This window comes from Amorphotheca resinae (assembly GCF_003019875.1).
Source record: "Amorphotheca resinae ATCC 22711 unplaced genomic scaffold M430scaffold_4, whole genome shotgun sequence".
NCBI lineage: Eukaryota > Fungi > Ascomycota > Leotiomycetes > Helotiales > Amorphothecaceae > Amorphotheca > Amorphotheca resinae.
The window spans coordinates 509995-525141 of NW_020194474.1; the positions used below are offsets into that span (position 1 = coordinate 509995).

Consider the following 15147-nt stretch of genomic DNA (forward strand, 5'->3'; position numbering starts at 1 on the left):
CCCAGTCTTCGCAGAGCAGTGATACATTGAGCCGAGGAGCTTTTCACTTTACAAGCAAGGAACGCCAAGCCATCGACGACTTAGTCAACTCCACCCTTCGGGAGTGTGAAAAGCATAAAAATTGTATCGAGTGCCTCCATACAGAGTACGCCTATCACGAAAACAAAGCCCTGCCTACCACAATGTCTCCCGAGGAGCGTAACAAGATTATCAGTAACAACCGCTCGCTTCGAAACATCAAGAATGTGCGTAAAGACCCTAGGATATTCTCACCTTGGCCCTGCTAATAAGATACAGGAACTCGAAGCACTTGCTGAGACTGGCGCAATCACCGATGAACAGTATGATACGATTATGAATGCCCTCCCCGCCGAATCGCCTCTCAGCGGTGCAGCCCGTAAGGTAGCGTCACCTTCTCCCGCACATTCTCCCGCACCCACAGCCGCGCCTACATCCCCTCCTCCAGCCGAACCTACAGCCGCTTTCAGCAACTTAAATCTCAACAATGATCCCGCTCCTCCCGCATACAGCAGTCCCACCCCGCCAGCCGCGCCACCCCGTGAGGCTCCTCAAAAACTCGAGCTTACACGTGCTACTGCCCTCTACCGATACTTCGAAGCCGGCGACTGCAATTTCGAGGTTGGCGACCAGATTGCTGTTTACGAATACATGAACGCAGATTGGTGGCTGGGCAAGAATCTGCGAACCGGCCAAGAAGGTGTTTTCCCCGTCAATTATGTCCAAGTCCAAGCCGTACCACCTCCAGGTCCTCCGCCCCAGGGCGGTTATTACGGCAATGATAATAAGGCGGGTGGCTTTGCTGGCGGATATCCTCAACCACAACAATACCAAAGTCCTCCTCCTCCTGGTCCTGGTCCAAGCAACCCATACAATAGCCCAGTCCCTCCGATGGCGGTCGCAGAGCAGTCTGTTGATGGCAACAAGCCTCCTAACAAGGGAGCAGAGATGGGCAAGAAGTTCGGTAAGAAGCTGGGTAACGCAGCCATTTTTGGTGCGGGTGCCACGCTTGGTGCTGATCTTGTGAACTCCATCTTCTAAGGCGGATAGTTTGATTTGTCTCCCTTATCTTGAGAGATTTCCTCTGGTATCTTCAGAGATTGCCATCCCTTCTTTACTAGCGTATTCATGTATAGGAGTTTGTCTTGATGGGTTCTAGTACAGGCCAATAATTTACGAAGGGAGGACGAATTCGTCAAGTCACCCTTCATGAGGCTGGTGATTTATGAATGAAATGAACTCCTATTATAGAACACTTACCGTCAATCAAGTGTTTTGTCTCCTTGATACAGTAAGTATATGTGCATTTCTCATTGGCAACGGTAGGTAGTGAGAGCAGATGAGTTGTGAAGGGGAGAAGGGCTAGGAGTTGAACAAACCACTCCTGAGAATCAAAATAAGGATGAAATAGAACCGTTTGATATTTTTTTTTTTAAAGACTCTTTGATTCATATCTAGCTACAGGAGCCCAATCAATTTGGTAGAAGATAGATACCAATCTTCAAATCTTCGGCCTATTTGAAGTCCTACGATGGTAAGTTCCGCTTCAGCCCTCAGAGCCCGCTCACTCACAGATGCTTAGCAAAGAATCCCAAGAGTGTCTTGTAGCCACGCTCGTACTCCTGCTTCACGCGTGGGTCCTCGAGGTTCGAGCGCGCTGCCATCCAGCCGTGGATCTGGTCGCCGAAGGTCTCGACGTGCTTGGGGCCCTTCAGGTTCGCCTCGAACTTCTTGACGTCGTCGGGAGACTCGTCCTTGGAGGCGAGCAGGCAGAGAGGGATCTTGATCTTCTCGGCGTCGGCCGGGTCGACCATGGCCGGGTGGCACTCGGCGGCGGCGGTGAAGGGCGTGTCGGTGGTCGAGGTCGTGATGGAGACGATCTTGCCGCCCCAGCAGAACCCGACGACGCCCCAGGTCTTGATGTTGGGGTGCGCCTTTTCGATCTCCTTTAAGAGGCCCGGCACCTTAGCGGCGGATCTCGGGGGGGCGCCGGTGCTAGAGAAGAATTTCCCGAGCTCCTCCTGCTTCTCCTTGGTGTCTGGTGGGTACCTTTGCAGGGATTGTTAGCTCTGATTGTCGAGCGATTCCGGAGGGAATAATGGACGGCAGCTGGTAAAGGAAAGAAAGACAAACCAGGAGATATCAGCAGGCTTGCCCTCGAAGAAGTCGGGCATGAAGACTTGGTATTTGTGGTCCTTGTCGGACGTGGAGAGGATGTCGGCTCCTTGGAGCGATTGGGGGAAGTATCCGAAGATATCATAGATGTAGAGGAGCGCTTTGGAGGCATCGGCTGGGCCGGTGACATCTTTGAATCTCTTGTCAGCAAAACAGCTGGTTCAAAAGCAATGTGCAAGTATATATATATGGTGGGATATATGGTGGGGGGAGAGCTGACAAGTCTTCAAGCCGCCAATAGTCTCGTACTTTCCCTTGGCTTCATAACCCTTGGAGACAATAGGAGGAATGCTGCAGCAAGCAGCACTGTGACCGTGTTGTGCCATATTGTATGCGTAGAAGCGTCTGTTTGGTAGAGGCTTGAACTGAACTGAGGAGAGAAGTTGCCAACGTGGTCTGAGGAAAGTTGCAGTTGATATTGATGGTTGAAGACGGCAGGAGATGCGAAGGAACGCCATTAAATTAATCACATGCACATTGACCGCGAAGCCAATTAAAAATGTGGATTTTACATGTCTTTTTACTCAATGGAATGGATGGAATCAAAGCAACGCGGGCATATTGGATGCTGGTGACGTCGTGGATGGCCTCCGACCGAGTTCATTCGGAGATAGGCATTCCCCACCGCTTTTGCTTCGGGGCATCTTATCGGCAGTGAGGGGCAGATCATTATCGCACGTGACGGAGGACGTGGTCAAGGGGACGGGAGGGGAGGAGAAGAATTGAGGAGTCTGCTACCCGATTTATCCGTTCGGTTTTTATAACACTGCGAATTGCCCGATTAGAAAAACACAAGTCAAAGATCAAAAGAAGCTAGAGTTCCTTGTAGTTCCTGGTGCCAATTGCAGGATCAATTATAGAAAGCCAAGACACGCCAGTCTTCACGCTCCGAAGTGCGGGGTATGCATATCTGGACATCCCAGGAGAATCTTGGCAGAGCGAGAGAATATTGCGTGTATTGGCCTTGTTATCTTGCATCAACATCGTCGTTCAATTTGTGGTTCATGGTTAATAGAGTTCTAAGATGCAGTAGATGGTAACTGCGCTTCGCTGACATGCTTGGCCCCGTCTCTTTTTTCCCTTCTCCTGAGTCCTACCTCCACTCAAATAGCAGCTGTAACAGCTGGTGTATAATACATCATCATCGTCCCCTCGTTTCCGAGTTCCTTTACCCCAGCCTTTAGCGTCTTGTGTGCCTCGCATTCCGTGTCGTAGTACATCATATCCTCCTTGCTGGCAAACTCGGACTTAGAGACGAACGTGTAGCCTTGACTGCGAGCGTCTTCGTAGGCCGGCCCGGCCTCGAGCGAGAGGATGTATGGTTTGCCGTCCTAATAAGCGTTCCAAAAGAATTAGCGGGTGCGTAGGATATTGAGGCTCAATTGGAGCGCAGAGGAAAGATAGGATGTAGGTTGATTGGAGACATGCCTTGCGCGCTGTTGCGGACAGGGTTTTGTACAGCTCCGCAAACTTGGCATGGTTCTCCCTCGGCATCTTGAACATAGTAACGCGAATTATTTTTCCGGCCATGGTTGCTGCAATTTCTTGAATTGGTGACTTCGAATTGTTGCAATGATTCGACGAAGGCGGAGTTGGAGGAAGCGGGGTCGGTAATTTGCTGTTTGAAGATATAACCCGAGGATCGAACGGACGGACCAAGGCGTATATAGCGAATGAATGGATTTATACGAAGAATAAGACAATACAGCTTCTTCCAGATCAGGGGATGGATACGTTTGAGTGATATGAGTGATGCACACCAGAGAGGCCATCCCGAGATATTTATATACCCAATCAGCTAATGGTGGGGCCGCGGCCAGTTTCCGCACTTTGAGGAGACTTTACTTCCCTTCAGCGGGGGATGGAGCTCCGTACGGACACAGGGAAACATTGATCTCAACACATCATTCCAATACAGAAAGCAGGCTTTTCCGTGTGAAATATTTATCGCAGTAAGATATGATCATCTTGGATCCAAGGTCACGTGCTGACATCGTCGGGATGATCCCTTGTACCTGATATATGTGAATGAGACCGTCTCAAGAGCTCAAAAGAGTCCGGCTGTGGACATCTTGACATAGCTGCAGCCTACCATGGCTCTAGGATTCAGACCTTAACCAAGTACTTCTGGTAACCACCATTTTGCTCTTCCTGTTCAATCAACAAACCACACTTGCCCTTCCCCTATCTTCTCTCCCACATAATCGTGATGGAAGAAATCACGGATCCAAACCCATGCGCTCTCAAGAGGGACTTCCTCGAAGCTTTTCATACCTGCCATGAACTTCTTGTCCCCAGCAGCCACCTCTTGAACCATATGCTGCATCTTCCTCTTGAGTTCCGCGAGGGAGCTCTTGATCTCCTCGCTGTTCTCCATGACTGTCTCCAAAAGGTCGGGAGAATCCCGATATTCTTTAACCAACCGATTATAAACTTCCAAGTGTCTGTCCGTCACCTCGTCAGCTCTGAGGTGAATGGCAAGCTCGCGGATTGTATCGTGTACGTATCCATTATCTGGACGAATGGCAGTGATCATAACGATGTGCTCAGTCTTCACTGCAATACCTTCTTCAATAGAATCCGAACTTCCATCCCCTACAACAGTAGCAAAGACACCTTCCAACATTTCTCCCACGGGATTGAATAAAAGGACAGAGTTATCAGTATTTGCTACATTGTGTAGCGGAAACAGCTTCTGGTACGCGATTCTCTCCTCCTTAGTCGACGTAGCATGTATGTGCGCATATTCCTTATCGATGATACGATACCACTCTCCTGAACCCTTATCTCGAAAAGTTATATCGGATTCTGGAACTCGTGAAAACCCCGGCCATGGATTTTGCGGCTTCACATCGCCATATTCTTTGACGGTCTTAATCCTAAATCCAGGATATTGGACGCGGAGACCTCGAGTCGTTATGGTCCCCAGTGGCGAATTCCACTTCAGTATGCGAGTATTCAGTTGGACTTGCGCACCAGTTCTCCATGCCAGTAAACTCCTAGGGGCCCATCTCCAGCCTGGTGTATCAATCTTTGGCTCCTCGAAGAAGACGACCGCCATCGGTATACCGCCCTCCTTAGAAGAGATTAGCTCCCATACCTTCCGCATACGGTCACTCTTTGGCTTAACAGTAACAATTTGATGTAGATCGAGAGACATAAGTGTCCCAATGCAGAGGGGTTCGTCTGATGGAACGCTCACACTACGAAAGAGTAGTGATTGGTCAAGGGTTGCAAAACTTTGCCAACTGTACGGCATAGAGCCCGACGCACCGTGGAAAAATGTCCTTAGACCTTGGAACTCGTTCCAAAGATCCATAAAAATAGCACGGTATGTCATGTGGTTCAGCCTCTTACCAAAAGTTTCCATCAGCTCCGAGAGGTATACGGCAATATCGGCAAATTGGAAACAAAGGGATTTGGCAAGAGCACCCTCCTGCAGCGTCCAAAGTCTCCGCATCCAGCCTGACATAAATATCCGCGCAAGCTGCTCGGCTACGTCTTGAGTTCTCGCATTGTATGACATGAGACCCGCGTCAAGGACAAGCACATGTTTTGCTTGTTGATAGACTAGGCGGATCTTCTCGATAGCAAGTTGTTTCCCCTCTCCATCTTGCGCAGGACAACAAAGAGTGTCGAGCCATATCAACGGATTGACCGGCCTGGGTGTATCTTCCCCGGTTTCTTGTTGATCGACAGCGGCGACTAATGTTCGCAGATGATGCAGTTTGCACCGATGAAGAGAGTTGGATTTGGGATTACCCAGTCCATCAGCCCATACGTGGGAAATTGCAATATATGGAAGACCTGGTGTGTACTCCACAAGTTCGATATTCAAGTTGTGGGAATCCCCCGTGAGACGAAGCAGAGGAAATCGGTCGTCCTTGCGTAGTATCTCCGTGAGATTCTCACTGTTAACTTCAAGCGGAATACAGGAACAGTCCTCATTTTGATGACGGATCTGGAAGTCTTCCATCTTTATTTGATAAAATTTGCAAACCTGCTCCGAACACTGACTATGGTCCCTGCTAGGCAACGATCTATCCATCATCTGTGCCATATATAAGGCTTGGATTGACTTATACTTGGCTTCAACTCTCGCAATGTCACTGACACACCATCCATGATTTCTCATAGAAGTTTTGGCCTCATCGTTGAGAAACGCGTTCCCCCAATATCTGCCAAATTTTGGTTGGATTTGAAGGAATTGGAAACCTGCATTGACCGTGTGCATAAGTAGCTCTCCAAGAGCGGCAATCGAGTATTTGACAGCATGGTTAAAATCTTTAGGCATTGTTGATAACAGCGAGTGGGCACAAGAGAGGCAGAGAGTGAGATGATGGTAGTACTTCTTCCGAATCTCAGGATCTTTAGGCAATCGTGGCCTGGTACTTTCCACGTATGAGCGGAGGCAATCCGAATCGAGACTAACGTATGTTTTGTCGCCTTCATGGACTAACATGGTATCGTAAATGCGATCAACAACGTCCTTGGAAGTTGAATCAGTGAGTACAGATGAATCCTCTTCCAAGCTAGACAAATTGATGCCTGAGAACTCAACCAGAAGGCCAAAGTATAGCCATGTCTGAATGAACGGCTCGAGGTCCTTGAGGGGCGTCGGATTTGCTCTTTCAGAACGATAGTGTTCAATCAGATCAAAAGACGTCCCATTCCAAGCTGTGAGAGTCCTGCCTTTCCGAGCCGGGTAAGACATCCATGGACCGCCATCGTAACGCTCAGAAGAAACGTATGGAGTCCTAGGAACGGGGATTGGTGGCTCGCCGCGATGGATAGGAAGAAGGGAGAATTCCATAACTAAGCTTGATCTTCACCAAGCAAAGACGAAGACCAGTAGGATTTTTGAGGATACTAAAGCGCTTCCTTATCTTTCGGCAAAGTGAGAGAAATGACAAGTTGCATGGTACGCCGTGCAACATCACCACCACTGCGGGGGGTGGCCAGGGTACTGAGGTTCGGAATTTGGTAGGAAACCGGCCAAATACCTACGAGCAGTGGCATCTGCCTTCTGGAAGAACCACCCGCACTTGGACGGTGGCAGTGTTCTGGTAGTAAAATGAAGGGGACGTCCATCCATTGTGTATCTTTATACGGTATACGTACAGAATATATGGAGTAAAAGGAAGAAAGGCGAAAGGCGTTGTATAAGGTACCTATCCTTGTACTTGTACAGTAAGGTAGCTTCCATTGGGAGCTAACCTATTATGGGCATGGGTACGGAGTATTGTTTATCGGAAAGCCTTCCTTATCCACGCAACCTCTGCCTCTTCATCTCCATCAGATACAGTAGCAAACACCTCAAGGCAGGGCAACACAGCTGGCTTCTAGAGTCTCACGATGTGAACGCTTTCGATACTCGTCTTTTACGTTTTCAGCTGACTGATTCATGTGCCAAACAGGAAAAGGGGAATGATATGAAGCTTCCAGTGTCTCCTTCCAGACCCCCTTTCAGACTGTTGTTTGTATACCTTCGATACCTTCAATTTCCAACGGCATTATGGTCGAAATTATCGTGCTATAAACCTATCTATGTCGAAACTTGGCCCAAGGACCTCGAAGTGGGGTTGAGTTCGCAGATAGTTGTCTTGCGAATCACAGTATAACTCTGAAATTAGACAATTATTCACTATAGTTCTCCTCTTGTACGGGACGAGTTAGAGAGATCAAGAAGTACGATACGGCAGAATGGTACAGTAAGAGCATCGTAAGGCGTGGATGATTTGGAGTGAAAAGAGACGGCGGTTGAAGAGCTTTCTCTGTCGCTGCGATTATTGCTACCGTCTTCTATTTGGAACTAGTTAGATCCGCTAGGTCTACCTTATGCTCCTGTGTGCCCCAGTGGGCGACAGCGCCCCAGTCCCGCTCTTGGTTCCTTGCACTGCTGGAGAACATTAATGCAGTTGTCTAGACGAATTCGTTTTCTTTTTGAAGTCTATTTCTTCGGTTCAACTGAAAGACTCGCCAAATAAACTATATTCGCTGAATATATATATGTCTTCGAGCCATAAGTTGCTGTACAAAATCTATTACTTTTTTCTTTAGCAGCGGTTAAGACCCTTCATTCTCAACTGTCACTTGTCCCGAGATAGTCAAACGTCTCGCCTTTCCCTTGTCATGGCGTAATCCACGTAGGAGCACGGAACACGCCATTCCTTATTCTTATGCGTTCGTGTATTTTGTTTGTAGTCATCAGCATCACGATTTGGTTTGACAAAGTATGGTTCGTTTCATTAGTCCCCAAAGACGGCGCCGTTTCCTCCATCGTCACCCTTCTTATCGGGCTTTCCTCCCATTATAACCGACCAGAAAGGCCCCTCTTTCCTATGCAAGCTGATAAATGATGTCGAATATTTCCTGGGATCCTTTTGCATGGCACAGATTTCACTCCCATTTTTAGAGATATTTGCTCGAGACGTCAGTCAGCGTTCATTCTTGACAATATCAATCGAGTTAATTGTATCCCTTTTTAGCTCCTAACCAACGCCGGCTTGGAAAAGTCTCAGGGATCATTTGAAGAAGGGACTTGGTATCCACTCAGAGAACTGAACTCAGTCTGACTCTTGGAAATCTTATATGAGCGAGCTGTCCACATAGACTTCATCGACCCAGAAGTTTCTCCCAGCATCCATGGTGGACACGAGTTGAACAGAATATACCCTTGAGATGAAGTTTGACAACTCTCTGGCTTACGCGGCCGTGGCCCTCCTGGCTGGTGGTCAAGTCGCATATACCATCTCTCTAGATTTGACATCTCCGGGTTGGGTCTCTCTCAAGGACATCTTAGTATACTTGCTAATTAACTTGATAGATTCGATCAAGGAAGCGGCGAGCACGATTGCATACGACCTGATGAGCTATTATACGGGAAATAATACTGGAGATGTGCCGGGGTGCCTTCCAGAGCCGTATTACTGGTGGGAGGCAGGGGCTCTGTTTGGGGCCATGATTGACTATTGGCATTACACAGGAGATACAACATACAACGATGTGACATCTGAAGCTCTCCTCTTCCAAGTGGGCCCGTACCAAGATTATATGCCACCGAATCAGACAAAAACCGAAGGAAACGATGACCAAAGCTTCTGGGCGTTGGCGGTTATGTCTGCCGCCGAGACTAACTTTCAGGACCCTCCAGAGTCGCAACCACAATGGCTTGCTCTTGCACAAGCTGTTTTCAACATGCAAGCTGCCCGCTGGGACCACACCAGCTGCGGAGGGGGCCTCCGATGGCAAATATTCCCGTTCAACACTGGTTACGATTATAAGAATTCTGTTACTAATGGATGTTTCTTTAACCTCGGCGCTAGGCTTGCAAAATACACAGGCAACGATACCTACGCCCGATGGGCGGAAAGAACCTGGGACTGGATGACCGCTATCGGGCTTCTGGACCATAACTACTATGTGTATGATGGATCCAACGATGACACAAATTGTACGCAAATCAACCGTATCCCATGGACATACAACGCGGGAGCCCTCCTTCTAGGTGCTGCAAACATGTACAATTATACAAATGGTTCTGATATCTGGGGTGGACGAGTATGGGGACTCCTGAAAAGTACTGAAATATTCTTCTCAGACGGAATCATGCAAGAAGTATCATGCGAACCGAGCGACCTGTGCAACGTGGATCAACTATCATTCAAAGCATATCTCTCCCGTTGGATGGCTGCTACGATTAAAATGGCCCCCTTTACATATGAGACCGTGATGGCATATCTTAGACCCAGCGCAGCAGCGGCCGCGCAGCAATGCTCTGGGGGCAAAAACGGTAGAATGTGTGGTCTCAAGTGGACAGATGGGTCTACATGGGATGGCAGTTCTGGTGTTGGCCAGCAAATGGCAGCGTTGGAGATCATTCAGAGTAATCTAGTTGAGCGGGTTGCAGGCCCAGTCACCAACACAACAGGTGGAACGAGTGCGGGGAATGCCTCTGCAGGCACTAAACCGGACGACACGAATATTATTACACCAGCAACGACTGGAGATAAATTCGGAGCTGCGTGTGTGACGACTCTGGTAGTAGTAATGTTTGTTGGATCTTTGTACTGGATTATTGTATAGCTGATTGGGATCTCATCTAATGAGACTGTTACGTTGGGATGACAGTTATGATTTAACGGAGGCTTGGAAAGGAGAGATATCTTCGATCTAATGGACTGATATAACGATTGATAGAAATTGGAATATAACGTGTTAATTGATAGTTCTGTTTGATAGATAAAGTACGGTACTTTACAGTCTTGAGTCTTACCTTCGGTACCTCGTCGCATTCGACGATCGTGGATTACAGTATTTTGAGCGAAGAGTCGAGCCTCGGCAAGTGTCTTCTCTGTATAACAATTCCGCAAATTCCTCCATCATTCACAGAGGATACAGTGTCACACCAAAAGGTGGGATTTTGCTAGGCAATTGGATAATGTCTAGATTTTCATTTGGTCCTCCACGTCTCTGTCGAAATTTAAAGCCCGCACTCGTCCCTCCGTCCCTCCCCCGATATCGAACTGCAATTGTTCCACACAGACCTACGTCTACGTCTGCTAAGAAGCAGAATCGACTCCCGGCAGCATACTATCGGGGTGGCACATCAAGAGCCATCATCTTTCGGCAAGATGATCTGCCAGCAGACCGAAAAGAATGGGAACCAATCTTCTGCGGTGCCATAGGTTCTCCAGATCCTAATGGCAGACAGTTGGATGGATTGGGAGGGGGTATATCGAGTCTCTCAAAGATATGCGTGGTTGGGCCTTCGAAGCACCCCGAGGCCGACGTCGATTACACATTCGCAGCCATTGGGGTAAAGAATCTAGATGTCGATTATTCAAGCAATTGTGGGAATATGACGAGTGCAATTGGGCCTTTCGCAGTGGATACTGGGATGGTTAAAGGGAATGCTGATGGGGATATGACCGTCCGGATACACAACACGAATACTGGGAAGATAATCCATTCCACATTCCCTGTGGTGGAAGGCGAGGCTGTGGCAGATGGACCCTTCGCTATTGATGGCGTGGCTGGAACTGCTGCAAAGATTGAACTTGCCTTCATCAATCCAGGGTCCGTCCCTCCCCGGACCACCCTCTTCTACCAAATTTCTCTACAAGACTAACATCATGCTGCAGTGGCTCTAAGACTGGAAAACTGCTACCAACGGGGAATATCACGGACACATTAGATGGTGTTGAGGCCACTTGCATTGATGCTGGGAACCCTTGCGTATTCATTCAGGCAAAAGATGTCAATGTAGATGGTACAATTCTTCCAGATGCTATTGACGCCCATCCTACTCTCCTACCGAAGCTCGAGTCTATCCGTCGGAAAGCATCAGTGGCAATGGGTCTCAGCAAAGACGAAGCTTCTACTCCGGGTTCTATCCCCAAAATTGCCATGGTATCTCGATCCAAAGCCCATAAGCTGCTATCCGGCGAGAGTATTGACGGGAGCACAATGGACCTTGTGGTTAGAGCTCTGTCTGTGGGCCAACCTCATCGTGCTATTCCAATCACCGTAGCCATGGCGATTGCGGCTGCTGCGAACATTGAGGGCTCGACTGTACATGCCAACGTCTCAAGCAAGCGTGTTGATCCAGATGGTATTACAGTAGGCCATTCAAGTGGGAAAATTGTGGTCGGTGCAAAGTATGGCAACGATGGGTCCTTGACTCAAGCCACTGTTTTCCGCACAGCGAGAAGACTGATGGATGGTTTTGTGTACTGGAAATGATCTTGACGATCATCTTGCCTCACATGCAAGTGGATAGATTCTTATCCCAAGCTCAAGGCCGAAAGTGCTGCCATACAGTCAGATAACATGGCGAGCCAACCATTTACTACCTACCTGGTGCTGCTCGATTTCCGCAGTCTCAAAGTATGGCGTTAATCAATGGCGGCGGCTTCCTGGTCACGGCCCGCACAACAGATCAGAATGGCTTTCCGGTCGGTTTGCATACAGATGATCATTGGCCGTCATCTGAAGACGGTGCCCCATGCCCGTTGGACTCGACAGTACTTTGGGTGTGTTACGGTCCCTACTTCTACATCGGACGACCCTGATTATTACAGACTCTGGAAAGCAAGTTTGGCATGGAGAGGATCCTCGCGGCAGCTCGTAGTCGAAGCAATATGTAAGAAGTGCTACTAGGCCTAGTTCCAATGTGCATCGATCGGCACGAGAAGCAGCCTTCCATAAATAACGTTCCCATGCTGCGTGAATCGTGAGTGGTTGGTTGGCAAAGTGTCCCACGGCAAGCGATGAGTGGAGGAAAAGCGACTGCTCCCCAGAAGCCCCAATGTCTGGCTGGCACGGACCTTCAGTCCCCAACTTCGTTTTCCAATAAATCCTGCGTCTTCCTTCAGCATCAATACTCTCGACCTTTTTGTTTTCTTGCTCATCCAGTCTCTCGAGAATCGAGGACGGTGACGAAAATCTTACTGTTGCAAGTATGGCGACTGCAAAAACTATGTTAGAGGCATTGAAGTCGTCGGGAACAATGGTAGATTATGACACGATGGACGTGGAAGGTAAGAGCCATTGCCGCAATTTCTTGTTGAGCGTTGTTTTCTGTCCGCCGTGAGCCCTAAATAAACCTTGAAATCTAAGAATTTATCCTGAAAAGTTAAATCACGAGTGTTCTTCTCACGGCTGTTCTAATTGTCGACTCTACTTGAATCCAGTGATTGATTGACGGCCAGTGCCATGTCTACCGAGTAACGTCACCAGCTCTCAACATTTTAGTGACAGAAACAACTGTATCTAACAGAGCATAGTTGTGAAAAACCTTGGTCCATTTGTTGGCCCATCCGCAGACTGCACCTCTAACCAAGTATTACCAGACCCCTAACAAAGCAAAGCCTTTTGTCCTCCATCCAATTGCTGATCGGACTCTCAACTCAGGCCATTGCCTATTCAGAGCTTCAAAAGCCAGAGCATGAATCTCTTATTCAAGAGTCGATAACGGAGGCTGAGGTGCTTGCGAAACAGCTTTCAGATGTCTCAACTACAGAACTGGCCGTAGAGATCGCGGTATGATGAGAATCCGAAACACTTTTCTGAGGGTCGAAGCTCATACTTTTGTTTCCAAGATGGTCAAGCTACAAGTCCAGATCTCGCAACAAATTGCAGGATTTGTTCATGTCCAGACCAATCCGTATCATTCGTACGATACTGGAAAGATGGTCGAAGATGCAACAAGTAAGTGGATTATCTCCCAGCTATTTTTGAAGCAGGGAAATTATGAACACCTACTACCCTGGATCTAAATGTCTTGACATGCTTCATAGATTCAGAATTGTTAATTTTGTAGCTATGGCTGACAAGCTACTGTGTGAACGCAATCCGGGGGGGTATCGATGATGCTTACATAAATGGCATACTAACTTCTTCTAAAGGAATTGTGGGATTGTTTAAGAGTTATGGAGTCAAATCGAACCGACTGTGCATCAAGATACCTAGCACATGGGAAGGTCTTCAAGCTTGTCGTATACTCCAGGCCGCTGGCATAACAACGCTTGCCACCACTTTGTTCGCCATCGAGCAAGCTGCGCTGGCCGGCGAGGTTGGATGCCACTACGTTGCCCCATATGTGAATGAGCTTAAGGTACACTTCGACAAAGAGTGGGTGCTTCACATTTTGTCGGCGTTGATTTATAAGATAGCATTTCTTGAATCAATATGGGAACCGGCAGTTCAATCGGTTCCCGGACAGTCATCGATATTCTTCAATTTTTCAAGTGGAATTGAGAGAATCGGTCAACAAAAATGACGGTTGGTCTGGCTTGGATATTATTGCTTCTCTCAATCTTTGACCAGTGTTCCGAGATTGATATGTTAGAATGAAAACTACAACGGTTGAGAAGAAAGCTAATCGCCTAAAGCTTTGTGGACCAGAACAAAGCTATAGAGCTCTGCTTAGAGATCCAGCGATACTATTCAAGGCACAAGATTTCAACATTGGTGCTTCCGGCTAGCCTAACGTCCACATCTGAGATTATGGCTTTGGCAGGAGTCAACCATATTACTATTGCGCCGCTACTCCTCGAGGAAATTGCAAGGACACCGGTATCTACTGATATTTCTACCTCTATTCTCGATCAGAGGCCTGGCCCAGAGGATCAGGCACTGCCCAGTTTTAAAGATGACGAATTGGAATTCCGTCAGGCCTTCGCTGAACGGAATAATGGCGAGGGCGAGCGCAAACTAAATCAAGTAAGAAAGCATGGGGGAATACAACCCGAAAATCGCGAGATGGACTAATGAAGTACCAGGCAATTGAGATATTCTGTGAGATGCAAACGGCTCTGGAGCAGTTGATGATAGGACGCGACGAAAGAGCGGTCGCCATGAAAGAGCGCAGGTGCAGGTAAAAAGGACATTTGGATTCGTCCTTCAGATGCTCTGCCGCGAAGCCATACCGACGTGGACGGAGTTGCGTCATGCGGATGGGGGAGGAAGAATGCTTCCGTCTCCTAGCGGGCGAGGGCGGTGAAAACTGGCAGAAACCGTAACAGGATATCACTCGTTATTTCGAAGGGCGTCCGGAAACAGATCTTTCATTTGATTGCTCCTACAGTATGGAGCGGCGTCTGATTCGGCACGTATATGGCCATTTATCTGCTTTCCCCATACTGTCCTGTATATACAGCGCAGTACACATGCTTTCATCCAGTGTCCTCGTATATCCCCACATCTCATATCGCCCCCGTCGGCCTCGGAGACGGAATCCTTGAAGTCGCGAGGTCAGGTGCCGTTTGAGCCGCCCGGCCCGACCCTCTTTACTGTCGCTCTTTTTTCTGCCCTGCAGGGCTCTCTGCCTCCGGTGCGCGCGTCCCCATCGCAGATTCTTCTTAAAATGTCTGCCCAACCCGGCGGGTCTCTGGGGCAACTCCAACTCCTCCAGAGCCTCCTCCAGTCCTGCCGAGCCGCCTCCTCTATTAC

General features: G+C 48.4%; 6 protein-coding genes across 6 annotated transcripts; 4 read left to right on the top strand and 2 right to left on the bottom strand.

Moving 5' to 3' along the window:
- Window positions 1–182: 182 nt before the first annotated feature.
- Window positions 183–1059, top strand: M430DRAFT_49186 (hypothetical protein; the record flags this gene model as incomplete). The annotated part of the gene is made up of 2 exons (XM_024868053.1): window positions 183–245; window positions 298–1059. The coding sequence occupies 2 exons, from the start codon at window positions 183–185 to the stop codon at window positions 1057–1059; spliced, it is 825 nt and encodes a 274-aa protein (XP_024722161.1).
- A 382-nt stretch (window positions 1060–1441) lies between these two features.
- On the bottom strand, window positions 1442–2775 carry M430DRAFT_34036 (hypothetical protein). Its single transcript, XM_024866474.1, has 3 exons — window positions 2414–2775; window positions 2152–2323; window positions 1442–2067 (listed from the first exon to the last, which is right to left on the bottom strand). The coding sequence occupies exons 1-3, from the start codon at window positions 2517–2519 to the stop codon at window positions 1587–1589; spliced, it is 759 nt and encodes a 252-aa protein (XP_024722162.1). The 5' UTR covers window positions 2520–2775; the 3' UTR covers window positions 1442–1586.
- Window positions 2776–3144: 369 nt separating this feature from the next.
- On the bottom strand, window positions 3145–7075 carry M430DRAFT_40800 (hypothetical protein). The gene is made up of 3 exons (XM_024867431.1): window positions 4394–7075; window positions 4306–4344; window positions 3145–3524 (listed from the first exon to the last, which is right to left on the bottom strand). The coding sequence occupies exons 1-3, from the start codon at window positions 7004–7006 to the stop codon at window positions 3297–3299; spliced, it is 2880 nt and encodes a 959-aa protein (XP_024722163.1). The 5' UTR covers window positions 7007–7075; the 3' UTR covers window positions 3145–3296.
- A 1799-nt stretch (window positions 7076–8874) lies between these two features.
- On the top strand, window positions 8875–10399 carry M430DRAFT_65240 (glycoside hydrolase family 76 protein; the record flags this gene model as incomplete). Its single annotated transcript, XM_024869158.1, has 2 exons — window positions 8875–8968; window positions 9020–10399. The coding sequence occupies 2 exons, from the start codon at window positions 8875–8877 to the stop codon at window positions 10276–10278; spliced, it is 1353 nt and encodes a 450-aa protein (XP_024722164.1). The 3' UTR covers window positions 10279–10399.
- A 234-nt stretch (window positions 10400–10633) lies between these two features.
- M430DRAFT_17573 (hypothetical protein) lies at window positions 10634–11937 on the top strand (the record flags this gene model as incomplete). Its single annotated transcript, XM_024863705.1, has 2 exons — window positions 10634–11271; window positions 11337–11937. The coding sequence occupies 2 exons, from the start codon at window positions 10634–10636 to the stop codon at window positions 11935–11937; spliced, it is 1239 nt and encodes a 412-aa protein (XP_024722165.1).
- A 724-nt stretch (window positions 11938–12661) lies between these two features.
- On the top strand, window positions 12662–15055 carry M430DRAFT_118066 (hypothetical protein). The gene is made up of 7 exons (XM_024861689.1): window positions 12662–12727; window positions 12974–13036; window positions 13108–13236; window positions 13296–13404; window positions 13602–13827; window positions 14088–14418; window positions 14478–15055. The coding sequence occupies exons 1-7, from the start codon at window positions 12674–12676 to the stop codon at window positions 14574–14576; spliced, it is 1011 nt and encodes a 336-aa protein (XP_024722166.1). The 5' UTR covers window positions 12662–12673; the 3' UTR covers window positions 14577–15055.
- The last annotated feature ends 92 nt before the right edge of the window (window positions 15056–15147 follow it).